At 37.0% G+C, this 18,761-nt stretch overlaps 2 protein-coding genes across 4 annotated transcripts in view; both read left to right on the forward strand.

Annotated features, from left to right (window-relative positions):
• Nucleotides 1-18,761, forward strand: part of katnip (katanin interacting protein) — a 1,410,884-nt gene that overhangs the window by 623,040 nt on the left and 769,083 nt on the right. The window lies entirely within an intron of this gene.
• The window catches only part of sspo (SCO-spondin), a 188,443-nt gene that overhangs the window by 168,818 nt on the left and 864 nt on the right, over nt 1-18,761 (forward strand). For all 3 annotated transcript variants that reach the window (XM_087307978.1, NM_001442551.1, XM_087307979.1), the window contains 4 exons: nt 520-615; nt 4,600-4,660; nt 8,042-8,172; nt 12,383-12,533. In XM_087307978.1, coding sequence (XP_087164104.1) covers nt 520-615; nt 4,600-4,660; nt 8,042-8,172; nt 12,383-12,533 — 439 coding nt within the window. The remainder of the gene's footprint in view (nt 1-519; nt 616-4,599; nt 4,661-8,041; nt 8,173-12,382; nt 12,534-18,761) is intronic.

The following is an 18,761-nucleotide window of genomic DNA, read 5'->3' on the forward strand; positions in this document are numbered from 1 at the left end:
GATGTCACTTCCTTTGGCTGGAAACATGCATTTGCCAAATAGATGGAGTAGATAGGAAATAATAATAATAATATATTCACCTTCCTGTCGTGTTTGGGTCAAATCTGACCGATTTACAACTTAAAACATACAACTCATATTTCATCTTTACCATTATCATCTCGCTCAAAAATGACCAACGTATGACTAGTGCTAGTTCTTTGTCCATGTTTACAATCTATACCCTCAGTCACTATTCCCTATGTTAGTACACTAATATAGTCCAATTAAAGAACTGAATGAAAATTCGAGCACTCAGTCCACAGGAAAATATACCGTTTTGTTTGTGCTTTGCTGTTTGATAAATCATTCAGATGGATTGAAATGTCAATTTCTTTGGTCGGACCCTGTGATAGTTATTTTAGCGAGCTGTCTATTAATAACAAAACAACTTTACACATTAGAGCTATACAAGGTTGTGCAAGTACACATTTAATTTGAATGTGAATACGAATTCTCTATGTGTGTGTTGTGTGTCAGCCGGGGTCAGAGTGGGTGGACGGCTGTCAATCATGTCGCTGCGTCAATGGCCAGAAACACTGTCAATCAAACTGTCCTCCGCTTCACTGCTCAGAGGTAAGAGATGTGCTGTTTGTCTTTTCAGATTGTTTACAGGGTTCCCAAAGGTCCTAAGACTTCTGGAATATCATGGAATTTTAAAGAGATCCAACATTAAAGAATTACTACAGTCAACTTAAAATTTGGGGAGAAAAATTATAAATTAAATCTTAATAAACAGGAAAAATCAAGAGAAACATGAAAATAAATAACATTTAGTTGAAATTTTGTAGTCTTGTGATTTTTTTGCGATAACTCATGTGCAATAGCTACAACACAGTGGCTCAGTGGTTAGCTCTGTTGCCTCACAGCAAGAGGGTTGCTGGTTCAATCCCTAGCTGGGTCAGTTGGCATTTCAGTGTGGAGTTTGCATGTTCTCCTCGTGTTGGCTTGGGTTTCCTCCGGGTGCTTCAGTTTTCACTCGAAGTCCAAAAAAAATGTGCTATAGGGGAATTGATGAACTAAATTGGTGTTTGGGTGTTTCCCAGTACTGGGTTGCAGCTGGAAGGGCATCTGCTGTTTAAAATGATGGCGAGCCCTGATAAATAAGGGATTAAGCCGAAGGAAAATGAATGAATGAATGAATGAATGAATGAATGGAGGAGGGAGGGAGTGAGGGAGGGAGGGAGGTGACGCTGACGACAGGGGTGCAGATCCAAATGCAGGTTGATTGGGAAGGCCAGGTAAGCAGTGGTCAATACAGGGGCAAACAGATGTATAAGGGCAATCTAGAGTCGTAGTCAAAATTACAGGCAGATGGTCTCAAGGCAGGCAGCAAACAGGATTAAACAAATAAACGGGGCGAGGATCAAAAACACGACTAAGGAAAACGCGTGGTTGTGTCACTAAAACAGACAAGACTAGAGTGGAGTTTGTGCTGCTGAAATAGTGTGTGTAATCAGTCCTTGACAATCCTCCGGTGGTGTGTGTGCAGTCAGGATCAGGAAACATGTGTGTGTGAGTGGAGTGCATGTATGGAGTTATAGTCTATAAATGGCGGATTTGTAGTCTGTTAGCGTGTTTTAGATTGCTGGTGATCGTGACAAAAGGAATGAAAGTTCTAGAAATACAAATTTATTCATATAAAAGTAAAAGAAATTTTAAAATGACTTAGTAAAGTACAAATCCTGAAAAAAAACCCTACTCAGTTACAGTCATTTGAGTATTTGTAATTTGTTCTTTGCCTCCACTGGTCCTGGGTCAGAGCTGTGTACATCAGCAGTGAGTAGTGTTGCATCAGAATGAGTGCAGTATTGGTAAAGCGAGCTCTGCAGATGCTGGAAATAGACTGATTGTGTCCAGCATCAGAGACTGAGCACAAAAACAGCACATAACTGGAGAAAAGAAAAGCTAAAAATACCTCCTTCAGTTTCATCCGCTGATTTCAGAGCAAATTAAATGAGGCGTTTTGCATTTGTGCGACTGGAGTAAATGTCACACCTCGACCATGTTAATGCCAAGCTAATTATCACACACGGAAATAAACACACTGCAAATATAATTTACTTGCTAAGAGTTTTTGTCTTTTTTTCCAAGTACAGAAATCTAAAAAGTCTTAAATCAAAAAATATTTTCTTGGCAAGCAAAACATTTTGTTTTGTTTTCAGAAATAATGTTAAAATCAAGTGAGTTTTTTCTTAAAACAATCAATGGGGTAAGTAAAATAACCTTATTTGAAACAAAATTCTTCATTGGCAGATTAGCTTGCTTGTTTTAAGGAAAAACACTGAGGGCCCTATCATACACCCGGCGCAATAAGGCGCAAGAATGTGTATGGCGTGATTTGTTGCTATTTTCAGACCAGCGCAACCGTAATTGTCAAGTTTTGCGCCACGTTGTTTAAATCAGAATGAGACTCAGAATCAGTTTCATTGTCAGGTGTGCTTTACACACACAAGGAATTTGTTTTGGCTACAGAAGCCTACGGTGTAAACATAAAGTGACAAGAGACCAGAGGTGGGTAGTAATGAGTTACATTTACTTCGTTACATTTTACTTTTATTGGGCAATAAAAGTCTCGCATTAACGGAGCATGTTAACGACGATACCGGCCCACCGCTATATATATATATATATATATATATATATATATATATATATATATATATATATATATATATATATATATGATGTTGAAAATAATATATACAACTAGAGTTTTCTTGTTTTGACACATTACAGTTGTAACCACGGGGAGTGACACTGACAACAGAAGGTAGGATCCAAATGCAGGTTTATTCACAATTAGGCAAGCAATGGTCAAATCAGGTGTGATCAGGTATGTGCGGGCAAATCCAGAGTCGTAATCAAGGTACAGGCAATAGGTCGTAAGGCAGGCGGCTAAACAGGATAACAGGATACAAAAGGCTAGGGTCTAAGTATGGATAAACAAGACAAGGAGAAACGCGTTGAAATGTTACTGATACAGCTAACAAGACTCAGCAACGTATGTGGAAAAGAGGGGTTTAAATAGTCCAAATAATCATTGTGTGAGTGGCTTCAGCTGTGAGAGTGCAATCAGTGTGGATCTGGAACCGGTTGTGTGTGGCATGACTGGGTGTTGTAGTCCATAACATGGCAGATATGTAGTTAATGAGTGTGAATGTTTGTGTGAATGTTTACCAGTGACATCTGGTGGTTGTTCGCTGGTAAACATGACAACAGTATGTCGCTAAGAAATAATTACATTAGATTTTTTTTTGTGGCAAGCATTAGAAATAATTTTTAGTGTTTAGCCCTGTAAAAGTCTACAATTTCAGTCCTAAAGGGGATTTAAAAAGTCTTAAATTTAACTTGATGAAACCTGCAGAAACCCTGGAACAGCGATACACCAATATCTTTACAGATGAAAACAATTAAAGGATTAAAATGTTGCAAAAATGATTATGCCTTCTTCACCTCAAGGGACTTTTTCATTTTATTTATAACAATCTGCATTATTATAATGTTATTATTATTAGTAGTATTATTTATTAAATGCAGATTTATATTTGTTTTAATAAAACTTTTTTGACCACACTTTGTGACTATTATTCATTTATTCATTTGCTGGAGATTAGAACTGAATTTAGAAATTATTTTGAAACAAATCTTTGATCTTAACAAACTAAATTAAATATGTGGGCTAATGGATGTGTTCAGTGGAGTGTGTTTCCACTATTTCCTCACTCCACCAAAGTAATGGAGTAAAGTAAAGAGAAAGTAAAGAGGCTGAATGGAGGAGGCTCGTTCTTTATCCTCGCGCTGCAGATGCTCTGTTTAACTGTTTTCTCACTAGCGAAGCGTTCAGTTTTTACACTTACAAAGTCTGTCATGTAAATAACAACTGCACCATGGAGTGACTCTTAAAGAGAATGTGAGATGAGACTCTGATTGGTTTAATGCACGTTATGCTCAAAACACACCCAGAACTCATTAAGAGAATCAGCACAGCCCTGTTAGACCATGCGCTAGATTTATTAATCCTTAAAATCGCACTCGCCCTTAATGCTTTTGTGCCATGTGCTTTAGACTCTGTGCCTAGATCGTTAAAATAGAGCCCTTAATTTTAACATTGTATTTCTGAAATTCGACAATGTTTTTCGCCTGTCCAGAACTGCTTCTTGATTTCACAATTGTTAGATATTTGTACTAGAAACAAGACAAAAAATCTAAGTAGGAAAAGCATGTTTTTGCAGTGTGGTGGTTTTATCTGTTGAAAACGTATATACTGTAAGTCTTGACGTAGGAATCAATGCATTCCCGATGTAGGCAGTGTACATTATTTTCCTAATAATTCAACAGCCTGTCATCATTTTCTCCCTGCATAACCTCAAGCTTCTCTGTGTCATACTCTGCGTTGGCTGTAAGTGTGTGTGTCTGTGAGCGTTTCGAAGCAGGTCTCATATGGAGTAGTATATAAACCATACTGTCAGCATCCGTCCATCTCCAGCAGACGATCGAGTCACGAACAGCAGCTATTCTGAGCTCATATCACCTGTCGCTCTGTTTTCTGCTTTCCAGGGGGAAGTGAAGGTTCTGGAAGCGGGCGACTGCTGTCCGGTGTGCCGCATGCAGTTTCCAGGTACAGTACAGTCACAAAACACACACTAATAGGGGAAGAGTGAGCCCGGAGAGGGAGATGTTTGTCAGCAGATCTTCCATGCGCCACTGACTATTGATGTAGCGCACATCATTAAGCAGACCGAAGCGCTCACAGCTTCACTTTTACTACATTCTGGAGATTGCAGGACAAAATGATTCATGCAGATTTGAAAAATGCTGACGGGAAAACTTTCAAATGGAGCATTGCACACGTTAAGCTTTATGAGTAACAGTGGCATTTAAATGATACAATGAGGAAAGCACAAAATAAAATGTGACTTAGTTGAAATCAGAATTATTAGCCCTCCTGAATTATTAGGCCCCTGAATCTTTTTTTTCGCAACCCAGACTCATTCTGAAAACGTTTCTGGAGATCGTGAAATACAACCCAGGAGGTACGTATTTTTGCAGTTTTTGTTTTTGCGTATACGCGAGAGGCCGCTGTGTGTGCTTTTTTACATCGCAAATATCTCTCACTAGTGCCGTTTGTGCTCGCGCTGTTCTGGCATGAACCCACCAGAGGCCGCTGTCGACTGACCCTTTGTCTGTTTGACTGAATGATTGACTGGGCAACCGGCCAATACACTGACCCACCCTCCTGCTTTCCCTAAACCCAACCAATTTTACTGATTGACCCGCCCGCCCGCCCGCTTAATTCCCTAAACCCAACCGACTTTTTACAAAAGCCATCCAGAAAAGGAAAAGCCTTTGTCTGATTTTTACCACGTTTTCGGATTTTACCAAATTCTCACCCTGTTGTTCACTCTTTCATTTTATTTTTTGGATTCTCTTTTCGTCTTACCTGATTTCTGGAACCGCTCTTCTCCGAACTCGATCCCAGTCGTTGTCGTCGTCGTGGTCAACTACTCTCTGCGCCCCAAGTTCGCCGAAGTACACGACGAGCTAGCTGGACAAACTGGTTGCCGCGGGAAAACCCACCACACAGTGTTAATCGGTCAGCCGGTTAGCACCAAAAGGAACGCTATCATACCGTCCCATAGCGTTCACTTAAAAAAAATTAAATGCAGCCATACGTACCTCCGGCTACATAATTTGCGGTCTCCAGAAACGTCTGCGGGAACTACATTGAACTACATTGTGTGAAATAAGTCCTGTGACAAATAGAACTCATTACTAAACATAATAATTTCTAATGACTGATTTATTTTCTATTTGCTGTGATGACAGCACATAATATTAGACTAGATATTCTTCAAGACACTAGTATTCAGCCTAAAGTGACATTTAAAAGCTTAACTAGGGTAATTAGGTTATAGTTAGGGTAAGTAGGCAAGTCATTGTATAACAGTGGTTTGTTCTGGAGACAATCCAAAACTAATATTGCTTAAGGAAGCTGATCATACTGACCTTAAAATGGGTTTTAGAAAATTTTTCAACAGCTTTTATTCTAGCCAAAAAATCTCTCCAGAAGAAAAAATATTATAGGAAATACTGTGAAAAATTCCTGAATCTGGAAATATATGAAAAAGAATAAAAATTCACAGGAGGGGGATTAATGTTGACTGGAACTATTCTTGCAAACAACTGAAAGTCACAGTCCAAAAATTTGTACACCCAAATTAATATGTTGAGAAAAAATAGTAAAATTAATTTTAATAAACAAAAATGTTTAACTTTTTTTACTTAGTAAAAAAGTGTAATTTGTAATTATTTTTTGCAGCAACTCGTGAATTTAGATGTATTATTTTTGTATTCCTAAAAATGTTCAGTGGCCAAACTCTTAATTTAATTAATATAAATGTTTATTCATGTATTCATTCATTTTCTTTTACGTATTAGTATTTAATAATCAGGGGTCGCCACAGCGGAATGAACCGCTAACTTATCCAGCACATGTTTTAGGCAGCGGATGCCCTTCCAGCTGCAACCCATCTCTGGGAAAATTATTATTATTATTATTATTATTATTATTATTATTATTATTATTATTATTATTATTATTGTTATTATTATTATTATTATTATTATTATTATTATTATTATTATTATTATTATTATAAATTAAAATTAATGAATAGGTTTTTGAATTAACTTTTTTTTTTTTCAAATTAATTCTATGTTGCAATAAAAAGAAAAACATTTAATTAAAAATAATTGAAAATATACAGACAAAATGGTTGGACTATTCATTATTTCATTATTCTTTATTTTTCAAATATTTCCCAGTGGCTTCACACCAAGAAGGTCGCTGGTTTGAGCCTCGGCTGGGTCAGTTGGCGTTTCTGTGGGGAGTTTGCATGTTCTTTCCATCTTGGCTCCAGTTTCCCCCACAGTCCAAATGCATGCGGTGAATTAGATGAACTAAATTGGATGTAGTGTATGGGTGTGTGTACAGTATGTGTGAATGAGTATGCATGGCTGTTTCCCAGTACTGGGTTGCAAATGGAAGGGCATCCACTGTGTAAAGCATATGCTGGATAAGTTGGCAGTTCATTTTGCTGTGGCGACCTATGATGAATAAAGAGACTAAGCCGAAGGAAAATGAATGCATGAATGAACTGCTGAGGTCAATAGTTTTAACTGATTTTATTTGTGCGAGACACTGTGTTTCTGAGGGGAGTTGGATCTTCTGTGAGAGAAAGTGTTTGTAATTAGATTGGAGTGGATGCTGAAAAGCGTCTCAGTATGACAGCTGGCTGAAAAATGAGATGTAAGTAAGCGGATTCTGAAAAGAAGCGAGTTGTTGCATTTTAATGTTGTGCAAATAAACATGAACTGAGTAGTGCATGATAAGAACATAAACATACATTCATTTTCCTTCGGCTTAGTCCCTATTTCAGATGTGGTCGCCACAGTGGAATGAACCGCCAACTATTTCAGCATGTTTTAAACAGTGGATGCCCTTCCAACCACAATGCAGTACTGAGAAACACCCATACACACTCATTTACACACACACACACACACCCATACACTACGGTCAATTGAGTTCATCAATTCCCATATAGCGCATGTGTTTGGACTGTGGGGGAAACCAGAGCATCCGGAGGAAATCCACGGCAACACGGGGAGAACATGCAAACTCCACACAGAAACGCCAACTGACCCAGCCGGGACTTGAACCAGCAACCTTATTGCTGTGAGGTCACAGTGCTAACCACTGAGCCACCGTGCCGCCCTGAACATAAATATACTGCACACATTTGACCTGTATTGTGCATTAATGTAACGTGGATGTTTAAATGCAGAACTGTTGTGTCAGTTGTTTTGAGTGTTTCTGCTCTCCATTAATTCAGCACTCTGTTTCTGCGTGTATATGTGTGTGTGTGAGTGTGTTTTAATCCCTGTGTGTTTCTCCTTGTCCTGTTTTCTCCGGTGAACATCACTCTCTGCTCTCCAGAGGATCCTGTTGCTGAGTGCCGCCGCCACACTGAGGTCAGGAACATCACCAAGGGCGACTGTCGCCTGGACAACGTGGAGGTCAGTTTCTGCAGAGGGCGCTGTTTATCCAGGACCGACGTCATTCTGGAGGTGCGTGGCATTTGCTGAGGTTTAGAGTGTGTATATATGAACAGTTGAAGTCTGAATTATAAGCCCTCCTGTATGCTTTCCCCCCCAATTTCTGTTTAACGGAGAGCAGATTTTTTTTACACACATTTCTGCACATAATAGTTTTAATAACTCATTTCTAATAACTCATTTCTTTTCTCTTTGTCATGATGACAGCACATAATATTAGACTAGATATTCTTCAAGACATTTTTATACAGCTTCAAGTGACATTTAAAGGCTTCACTAGGGTAATTAGGGTAAAGTTAGGGTAATTAGACAAGTCATTGTATAACAGTGGTTTGTTCTGGAGACAAACCAAAACAAATATTGCTTAAGGGGGATAATTTGACCTTAATTGACCTTAAAATAGGTTTATTAAAATAAAAATTTAAGAATAAAATTAAAATTAGATAAAAAATTAATAAAATGACATTAAGAATTTTTCCAGAAAAAATAAAATAAAATGTAACGGATTATATATATATATATATATATATATATATATATATATATATATATATATATATATATATATATATATATATATATATATATATATATATATATATATATATATATATATATATATATGGGGGGGGGGGGGCACTAAGGCACGCCTCCCACTGCCTATAAACAGCCATATCGCACTGCTACGAGTGTGATATTGCTCATTTATATATATATATATATATATATATATATATATATAAATTATTGGCATGGTATATACTGTAGGAACATGACAAAATATATTATATTATATTCTATTATATTCTATTATATTATTTTTTTAACATTGCTATTATTGTCATGTTCTTACAGTATATACCATGCCAGTAATTAATATAATAGTTTTTATTCATATTATTATGATTGTGTAAATATGTGGTTTAATTCATATGGTCTACACATCACAAACAAATTCCATTAATGTATGGTATTATTTAATGTTTGTTTATTAACAATATGTATGTTATTTTTTTCACACTATATGCACTATATTAGAAATTAATATGACGGTTTATATTCTCCATATCATTTGTAATTGTGGTAAATGCTTGTTCTGATTTCTATAGTCTAGACATGCCAAGACAAATGATTTCATGTATTATAATTTGTGTTACTTTTAACTTTCTTTACATTGTTATTTTCATTACAGTACAGTAATTAACAGGACAGTTTAAATCCATGAATGTGGTAAATATTTATTCTTATTCACATGGTCTAGACATCCCAAACAAATTCCTTTCATGTATGATACCTATTTTTTTTTTTATAAAAAGCTCTATAACTAATTCATGACCGTCGCATCCCCAAAGCGCCACATGTATCCAGCCTGCTGCTCTTTGTTCTGCACTTAAATGTTTCATCAGTGCGAATGTTTGCCGCAACTATTTTAAAATGTGTTTGAAATGGAAACTTCTGTCAGGTTGCCATGGAAACACTCTCCGCCAAACTCGCACCTCTCCTTTTCTTTTTTTCATTCCCTCTTTTGTCTCCACATCTGCCCTCTTCCTTCAAATCTCCTAATGGGCTCATGTTCAACTCTCTAAATGATCCCAGCATTCACACAGAGCAGGACACTGGCAGGTTTCAGCAAATGTGGCGTGCAGATCATTCTGAGTGTGTCCTGCACTGCAAAAACTCTTTATCTAATCAAGAGTGACTTATTTTCTAGACAAACACAATCTTGGTGATTTTGTTTTAAGATTATTATAATTGTTTTTGCAGGGACCTGCTTCAAAGATAATATCGGTCATTTAATAGCAGACACTTGTGGCTAGTTTGAATTACATTTTGAACACACTGGCATAAAAGGGAGCTATTATCCTTTTTACAAAATGTAAAGTAAGTCTGATGTCTCGTGTGTTTGTGTGTGTGTGTGTTTTAGCTCAAAATAGCACACACATAATGTTCTCTAGCTCTCTGAAACTGACCCGTATAGGTTTTGATCCTAAGTGTGGGGTTTTGGTGACTCCCTTTAAACTCAAATGAGACTGAGCTCTTTTCAGAAGAGGGCGGAGCTACACATACTTGTATGTCAGCATAGTGGCAGATTCGAAAACAAGACTGAAGTCTATGCTAAAGAGGAAGAGATTGTCACTGGTGGGCGGGGCTTTCCCCTTCTGATGTCACATGCAAAGGGAGAATGTCCATAACCTTAGGGATGTGTCCCCCTAACCCAACCTGTATGTGTTTTTATTTGCTAAAATTGATCAACTACATGCACAGTTTCTAGTGTTAATGGTTGTAGCGAGGATGTAATCAAGGATGTAAGCAATGGGAAATGCTGTTTGGCACCGCTAACAATTTAGCTGCAAATTCATATTCATCAGTCAAACCCCTATAAACAGTAAACAGCCACAATCTTCAGCAGCATATGCAGGGTCTCTCTATGCGTGTCTCTCTATGCCAGGGGTTTTCAAACTGGGGTGCGCGGACCCATGGTGGGTCACAAGAGAGCACTAGGGGGTCCGCAAAAAACTTAGCAGAAACAAAAAATGATTTACGAGATATTTTTTTCCAATTCTAAAATTATGAATGACTATAAATAATTAATCTACATACAGTTTTGTGATTTATATAAGTGTATACTTTATTGTATTATGTTTATCCCAAAATCCTTTGCGCTCTTTAAGGTTTTGCATACATACAGTTGAATGGAGCAATTAGCAGCTGTAAGTGCAGTAAAGATGATGGAAAGACTTTTAAAGAATCCCTCTCCTGCAAGCAGTTCATGCAAATCAGCGTGAAAATTGCGCTTGGTTTTACCTGCATGTTAAAGCAGGGAGTCGATAGACCCCAGTGTGTTCTTTGTAAAGAGATTCTACCCAACGAATGTACAGAAACACAGTAAGCAGACGCATAAGTTCAATGTAAATATTGTGCTTTAGGGCCGACCTTTCAGAGGAACTAGAAAATATGACAGTGGCTTTCATGTTAGCAGAGTAGCTGTATATAATTAAAGTATGATATATTTACATTTACATTCAGTCATTTAGCAGACGCTTTTATCCAAAGCGACTTACAAATGAGGACAAGGAAGCAACTTACACAACTAGGAGCAACAATGAATAAGTGCTATAGGCAAGTTTCAGGTCTGTAAAGTCTAAGAGGAAAGTATTAGTACTTTTTTTTTTTTTTTTGGGTACAGTTAGTGGGATATCCAGAGAGGCAATTGCAGATTAAGGAAGTGAAGTGGAGACTAAATAGTTGAGTTTTTAGTCGTTTTCTCTAAGTGACTCTGCTGTTCTGATGCAGTTAGGGAGTTCATTCCACCAACTGGGCAGATTAAGCGTGAGCGTTCGCGAAAGTGATTTCTTCCCTCTTTGGGATGGAACCACGAGGCGACGTTCATTCACAGAACGCAAGTTTCTGGAGGGCACATAGATCTGCAGAAGCGAGAGCAGATAAGAAGGAGCAAAGCCAGAAGTCGCTTTGTAAGCAAACATCAGAGCTTTGAATTTGATGCGAGCAGCAACTGGCAGCCAGTGCAAACAGATGAGCAGCGGAGTGACATGTGCTCGTTTAGGTTCATTAAAGACCACTCGTGCTGCTGCGTTCTGGAGCAGCTGAAGAGGCTTGATAGAGTTAGCTGGAAGCCCGGCTAGTAGAGAGTTGCAGTAATCCAGTTTGGAGAGAACAAGAGCTTGAACAAGGAGTTGAGCTGCATGTTCAGATAAGAAGGGTCGGATCCTTCTGAGGTTATATATGAACAAATAACCTGATTTTCTTCAAGTGAAGCATGAGAACACATTGCTTTGCATCTTATGAACTCAACCAAGCCTTAAAAATACACTGCAGGCCATCCCTTTAATAATGCATTAGTAAGTGTTGGACTATGATTAACAAATGCTGTACATATATTGTTCATTATTAGTTCATGTTAGTCAGGTGTGTCCATATTCGGTCCTGGAGGGCCGGTTTCCTGCATATTTTAGTTCCAACTCCAATCAAACACACCTAAAGCAGCTAATCAAGTTCTTTAGGTATACTAGAAACTTCCAGGGAGTTGTGTTGAAGGCAGTTGGAGCTAAACTATGCAGGACACCCGCCCTCCAGGACTGAGTTTGGTCACCCCTGGTGTTAGTGAATGCATTAAGTAATGAAACCGTATTTTAAAGTGTGACCTGTTCATTTATTCCTCATATTTGTTTGCAGTGTGTGATGGTGTGGTTTTGTCTTTTAGGAGCCGTACCTGCAGGCTTTCTGCGACTGCTGTAGTTACAAACTGGACCCACAGAACCCGGTGCGGTTCCTCAATCTGCGGTGTGCCAGCGGAGATCTGGAGCCCGTGGTTCTGCCCGTCATCCACAGCTGCGAGTGTACCAGCTGCCAGGGTGGGTAATGCACAAACAAACGGCTGTAGCCCTCAGTCTGGATGATCCGGGATGAAGACATTTGTTTGGAAAGATTAATGAGCAATAGAAAACATCCCCAAAAAATCTGCACACTGCCACTTTAGCTATTAAAATAGCAATTTAATTAGACAACGTTTCAGCCTACAAAGTCTTCATCAGGTCATACAGAAAGATGTGTGCTTACTCGGTAACACTTTACAATAAGGTTGCATTAGATAATGTTAGTTTATGCATTTACTAACATGAGCAAACAACGAGGGATGCATTTATTACAGTATTTATTCATGTTAGTTAATGAAAATACAGTTGCTCATTGTTAGTTCGTTAACTAATGTTAACAAGCATTAATTTGGATGCATTAGTAATTGTTGAGCTGTGCTTAATAAATGCAGTACAAGTGTTCATAATTAGTTCATGTTAGTAAATAGCCTAACTAATGAAACCCTATTTTAAAGCGTGACCTGTTTTTCTTTCTAAAGATTGAAGAGCACACAGCGCTCTATGAGGACGAATGTGCTGATAGAAGTGTCTAAATGCTTTAGAAATAAAAGATAACTTTTTGTGATGATATTTGGTGATATTTGATGATATTTAGCTGTGGAAACTATACATTTAACTTATACTGTTACTGTAAATATACAGTGCTCAGTGTAAATGAGTACACCCCCTTTTGAAAATAAATATTTTGATTCATTTCTTTGTAAATATAGGCAATTACATTTAAACAGAGTTTTATGCAACAGTAAGCACAAGTGTATTATTGTAAAGCGTCTCAAATTAGATCCATTTAAACTAAATGTAATATTTTACAGCTCTCTTGATGTTTCCTCTTTGTTAGAATTTGACTTCATATTTTTGCACTGTGATCTCAAAGTTTTTTGTCAGTCAAAATCATGCAATAATGATAATATTTTTTAAATAAAAAATTGCAGTTTAATAATCATTGATATATTCATGCTAGTATTGGTCAAATTGATATATCATGCACCTGTAAGTAATATTTATTATAGTAGATAGCATTGATCTTGTATAATGGTAATCAATCATCCATATTATTCATTCTACATAGTTGTCTTTTAAAAAACGGATACAATTATATATATATATATTCCTTCATTCATTTTCTTTTTGGCTCAGTCCCTTCATTATTTAGGGGTCGCCACAGCGGAATGAACCGCAAACTTGTTCAGCATATGTTTTACGCAGAAGATGCCCTTCCAGTTACAACCCAACACTGGGAAACAACCATACACTCTCATTCACACACATACACTAGGGCCAATTTAGCTTATTTAATTGACCTATACCACATGTGTTTGGACTTTGGGGGGAACCGGAGCACCCGAAGGAATCCCACGTGAATGCAGGGAGAACATGCAAACTCCACACAGAAATGCCAACTGACCCAGCCGAGGCTCAAACCAGTGACCTTCTTGTTGTGAGGCAACCGTGCTACCCACTGCGCCACTGTGACACCCTAAATATATATATATTTAGGGTGTGTATAATTATATATATATAAAAAATAAAAAATAATATATATATATTTATATATATATATATATATATATACACCCTATATATATATATATATATATATATATATATATATATATATATATATATATATATCCTAGCAAATAATAATAATTGAAGCATACTTAATGAATATGAATTTATATTTCAATGACTTACAGTACCTTTTCAACTGCAGTGATACCTTAGTTTCATGAACAGACTGAAACGTCATCTGTTTTTCAGTGATAAAAGCGGAGAACATTGAAATGTAGATCTGTTCATAACATAAAGCTATTGTAGACTTTAATGATGACTCAAATCCTTTTATTGTGCTTTTTGGACATGCTAATATAAATTAATCTTACTAAAGCAGACTCTCAGCCTCCTTTTGTAAATCAGACTACAAGAAAACATTAATATTCCGGATGAAACTAGGTAAACTCTTATCATACACACTGATGTGAATGAATTATTCATCAAAGTGGTCAGCTCTGAAGGCCATGCAGTCATACTTAAATTGCCATTAAAAAAAAAAAAAAAATTATATATATATATATATATATATATATATATATATATATATATATATATATATATATATATATATATATAATTTTGACCCATACAATAAATATTTGACTATTGCCAAAAATATAGCCATCAACATAATATGGTTCTTGTGGGTAGAATTACTAATAATAATATCTTAGGTTTAAAAAAAAAACTAAACCCCTAATATTCATATTGATGTGCATGAATTATTCATAAGGGTCATCTCTGAAAACCATGTGGCAATATTGTAATTATTTTGGCATTAAAAAAATGAATTATTTTGAATCATGCAATGCAAGGTTTTGTAGTGCAGAATGACTATGATATACATATTTTCAAGGTGAAAATAGGTAAACTCTTTTCATTCTTATTGACATACATGAATTATTCATGATGATCAGCTCTGAAGGATATGCAATCATATTCTAATGTTTTTGTCATTAATAATACAATCCTTTTGACCCATGCAGCATGTTTTTGACTATTGCCAAAAATATAACAGTGCAACATAAGACAGGTTAAAACCTTAGATTTTTCGAGCAGGGTCACTAATATTAATATTCTAGGTGTAAATAGGTAAACCCCTATCCTTCATATTGAAAAGCATGAATTATTCATGATGGTCAGCTCTGAAGGCCATACAATAATATTCCAATTTATTTGTCATAAAAAACATTTCCAAAAACATACCCATTCAACATACTGTAAGACGGATTAAAGCCTAAGATTTTATAGGCAGGGTCACTAATATTAATATTCCAGGTGAAAATAGGTAAACCCAAATCACTCATATTGGCATGAATTATTCACAGTGGTCAGCTCTGAAGGGCGTGCGGTAATTCCAGCATTATCTCAAAGATGAATTCATGAGGAAAACATTGTGTTGTGATGCCAGCATGTTCTCCTGCTGCGACGGGCAGAGCTCTTTCATTGTGATGTTCTCTGCTAATTTCATCAGGCCTGTTCAGTCATTCATCAGTGCGATTGATCTCGTTAGCTAATTCAATCTCCGAGACTTCACTTAGAGCAGCCGCATTTTTTACCGTGCGCCATTGTGGAGCCATTGCATGCAGATTGATGTTTACAGACGGCTTCAACAATTCTGGAAAATTTGGTTTCCAATAATACTGCTACTACTACTACTACTACTACTACTACTAATAATAATAATAATAATGTGTTTATTAGTGTATTTTGTGTGCACTTAAGAGATGATAAACAGCTAAAAGCTTCCTCGAACACTCATTTGGCCGGTTTATGAGGCGACAGGCTTGTGCATTGTTTCCCATAATTCCCTGTGGCACCACAACATTGATAAAACACACACAAAGCTTCAGTTACGCAGATAATGTGCTTCCTTTGGCCTTTATTGTGTTGCACTGCTGCTAAAAGCTTCCTGTCTTTGTTGAGTAGTAAAAAAAGAATTATAAAATGGCTCAAAATCTCATTTTACAGCCAAAGGTACATTTTCCAAACCCATAAATGTTCTATATTTATTAATATATTTAGTTGTTTACAGCTGTGTTTTCTCTGTGTTGGTTAAATTTGTTGATGTCACTTTGTGCACTGTATTTAGTCTTGTTTTAAGTACAAATATCTAAACGTTCCCGATTTTAATAATGCAATTAAAATATGTGTGTTATTGTTACAGACGGGTCAGGACAATGTAGATGAGGATCCACGTGAAGGTTAATAATCAAGAGTAGTCAGGCAGGCAATGGTCAAACAGGCACAAACTGGAGCATGAGGGTAATCCAAAGAAGGTAGTCAAAATAGCAGGCAAATGGTTTGGACAGGCAGCATAGTAGCATGAACAATAAAACAAAACAAAGGGCAAAAACCTCGGGAAGCTAAGACAAGGAAAACACTTTGTAATGTTAACAGAGAACAAGACTCAGCAGTGTTTGTGAAAATGAGAGGGGTCTTTATAGTCCATGTAATTGTGTGTGTGTGTGCGTGCCTGCGTACGTGCGTGTGTTTCCCAATATGCGTTCTTCAGTGTTCTTGCATCCTCGTGTTCTCATGTAATGTCATCATCTAACGCCAAAGTTCCGAAACTCAAGACCGCAAGAACGGAGGAAGAGTGAAACTTTTTCAGATGTGTTCTTGATATCGAGGATGCATCGATGCAAAACTCTCTTGAGAAGTGTTACAACCCCTTTTTGTCTAGGGAAGTGGGGTTGCACATTTAACCGAGGAATTGGTTATTGCAAAAAAACTCGCAAACAAATTGTGATACAAAATAAGCATGGACAGCAGGAATATGTGGAAAAATAAGTGATTTATTTACAAAAATAAAGTGAGGGTGAATCAGTGAGTGAGGTATTTACAATATATACAAGGTTAAAGACAAGAAACAACGAAATGTAAAAAAGACTGGCTATGGGTGGTGCTAAATAAAAGAACCAAACAAAACCAGACAGTCTTACTAATATTCACAACAAATCCCCTCTATTCTAATCTAATAAACAAAAGATATGAAAAAGAAATCTTCAACGTCAATGACGTCCTATCTAATCCACACTAACTAAAAATACACTGGTTGGCACACACCAACAGACGGAAACACATGATGAGACAATAATAAACAATAAAATAACCAAATAGGTCCTGGCATGTAACAAGAAGTCCCAGTAGTCCTTGCGGCTGACTAAAGGCGGTGGAAATAATGTATAAATAACTTTCCATTTAAAACGCCTTTGAGTCATGTGACCATCAGGAAGAAGGCGTGTTCAGAGGACGTGTTCTCTGTTCTCGCGATGTCCTGAGTTTGTTCTACCGAAGTAACTTGGTGAGACTGGTCTCCACAGGAACGCGATTCCATTCGCTGTGTTCTTGGACTCTTGGAAACAGGCTGAGTGTCCGAATTATTGTTAGCTGGAGCAGGTGTTGATTGGTGCACAGCATCATGGTAGTTGTAGTTTTTCAGCGATCTGCATAGGCTAGATTAGCTGGTTGTTGTGACAGTAATGTTGGGATTGTTTGTAATTATTCACAGTCACTTGGCAGACTGTTTAGTTCAAAGCAATTTACATGGGTCACAACTTAATATTTTTAACTACTATATTGGAGAGCACAGTGGCGTAGTGCAGTGGTTCTCAAAGTGGGGGGCGGGACCTCCTGGGGGGTCGCGGGACAATGACAAGGGGTCGCCTGGTGATTTCTAAAATTCAAATAAATTTGCTTAAACTATTTGAATTAACATTTTATTCATAACCCACAGATGATCGTTAATAGTTGCGTTAAAGAAACAACAACATACAAACAAAAATCAGCCATCAGCTTTTAATTTTTATATTAAAATGTAATTAAATTAATAAATGACTAAAAAAAAACATTATATTTTGCATTTATGTGTTGTCAATATGCTCATGTTTATATGGGGCTATAGTTGTGTCTGCAACGTTTATATATTTACAGTATAACCACTTTGAAAAATGGGGGTCGCGAGTCACTGACTTTGTTATTTTGGGGGTCGCTGGCTGAAAAGTCTGGGAACCACTGGCGTAGTGGGTAGTACTGTCGCCTCACAGCAAGAAGGTTGCTGGTTCGAGTCTTGGCTGGGTCAGTTGGCATTTCTGTGTGGAGTTTGCATGTTCTCCCCACTTTCAAGTGGGTTTCCTCCGGGTGCTCCGGTTTCCCCTACAAGTTCAAAGACATGTGGTACAGGTGAATTGGGTAGGCTAAACTGTCCGTAGTGTATGAGTGTGAAGGGGAGTGTGGGTGTTTTCCAGTGATGGGTTGCAGCTGGAAGGGCATCCGCTGCTTAAAACATGTGCTGGATAAGTTGATCCTCAGATTGATAAAGGCACAAAGCCAAAAAGAAAATGACTGAATGAATGAATTGTATTAGAACAGCCCATTTGCAGTCAAAGATTTTGACCAAAAAAGTAAAGTTTTAAATGCTACTGTGTTTTCAACATGGCATTACTGCATTTAACTAAAGCAAAGATTAAATATCTGACAGTTGGCACAAATTGATGTTCATAGATCATTTTACAAAAGTATTTTTTGCACTTATAGTCTAAATGTGTAACCTTTATAAATGGTTTTACCTTTTAAAAATAATTGCTAAAAGTCTGAAAAGGGGTCTTTGAGCATTTGAAAGCTTTCATCCCTGTACTAAAAACTTTCTTT

This window comes from Danio rerio, chromosome 24 (assembly GCF_052040795.2).
Source record: "Danio rerio strain M-AB ecotype USA chromosome 24, GRCz13ab, whole genome shotgun sequence".
Lineage (NCBI taxonomy): Eukaryota > Metazoa > Chordata > Actinopteri > Cypriniformes > Danionidae > Danio > Danio rerio.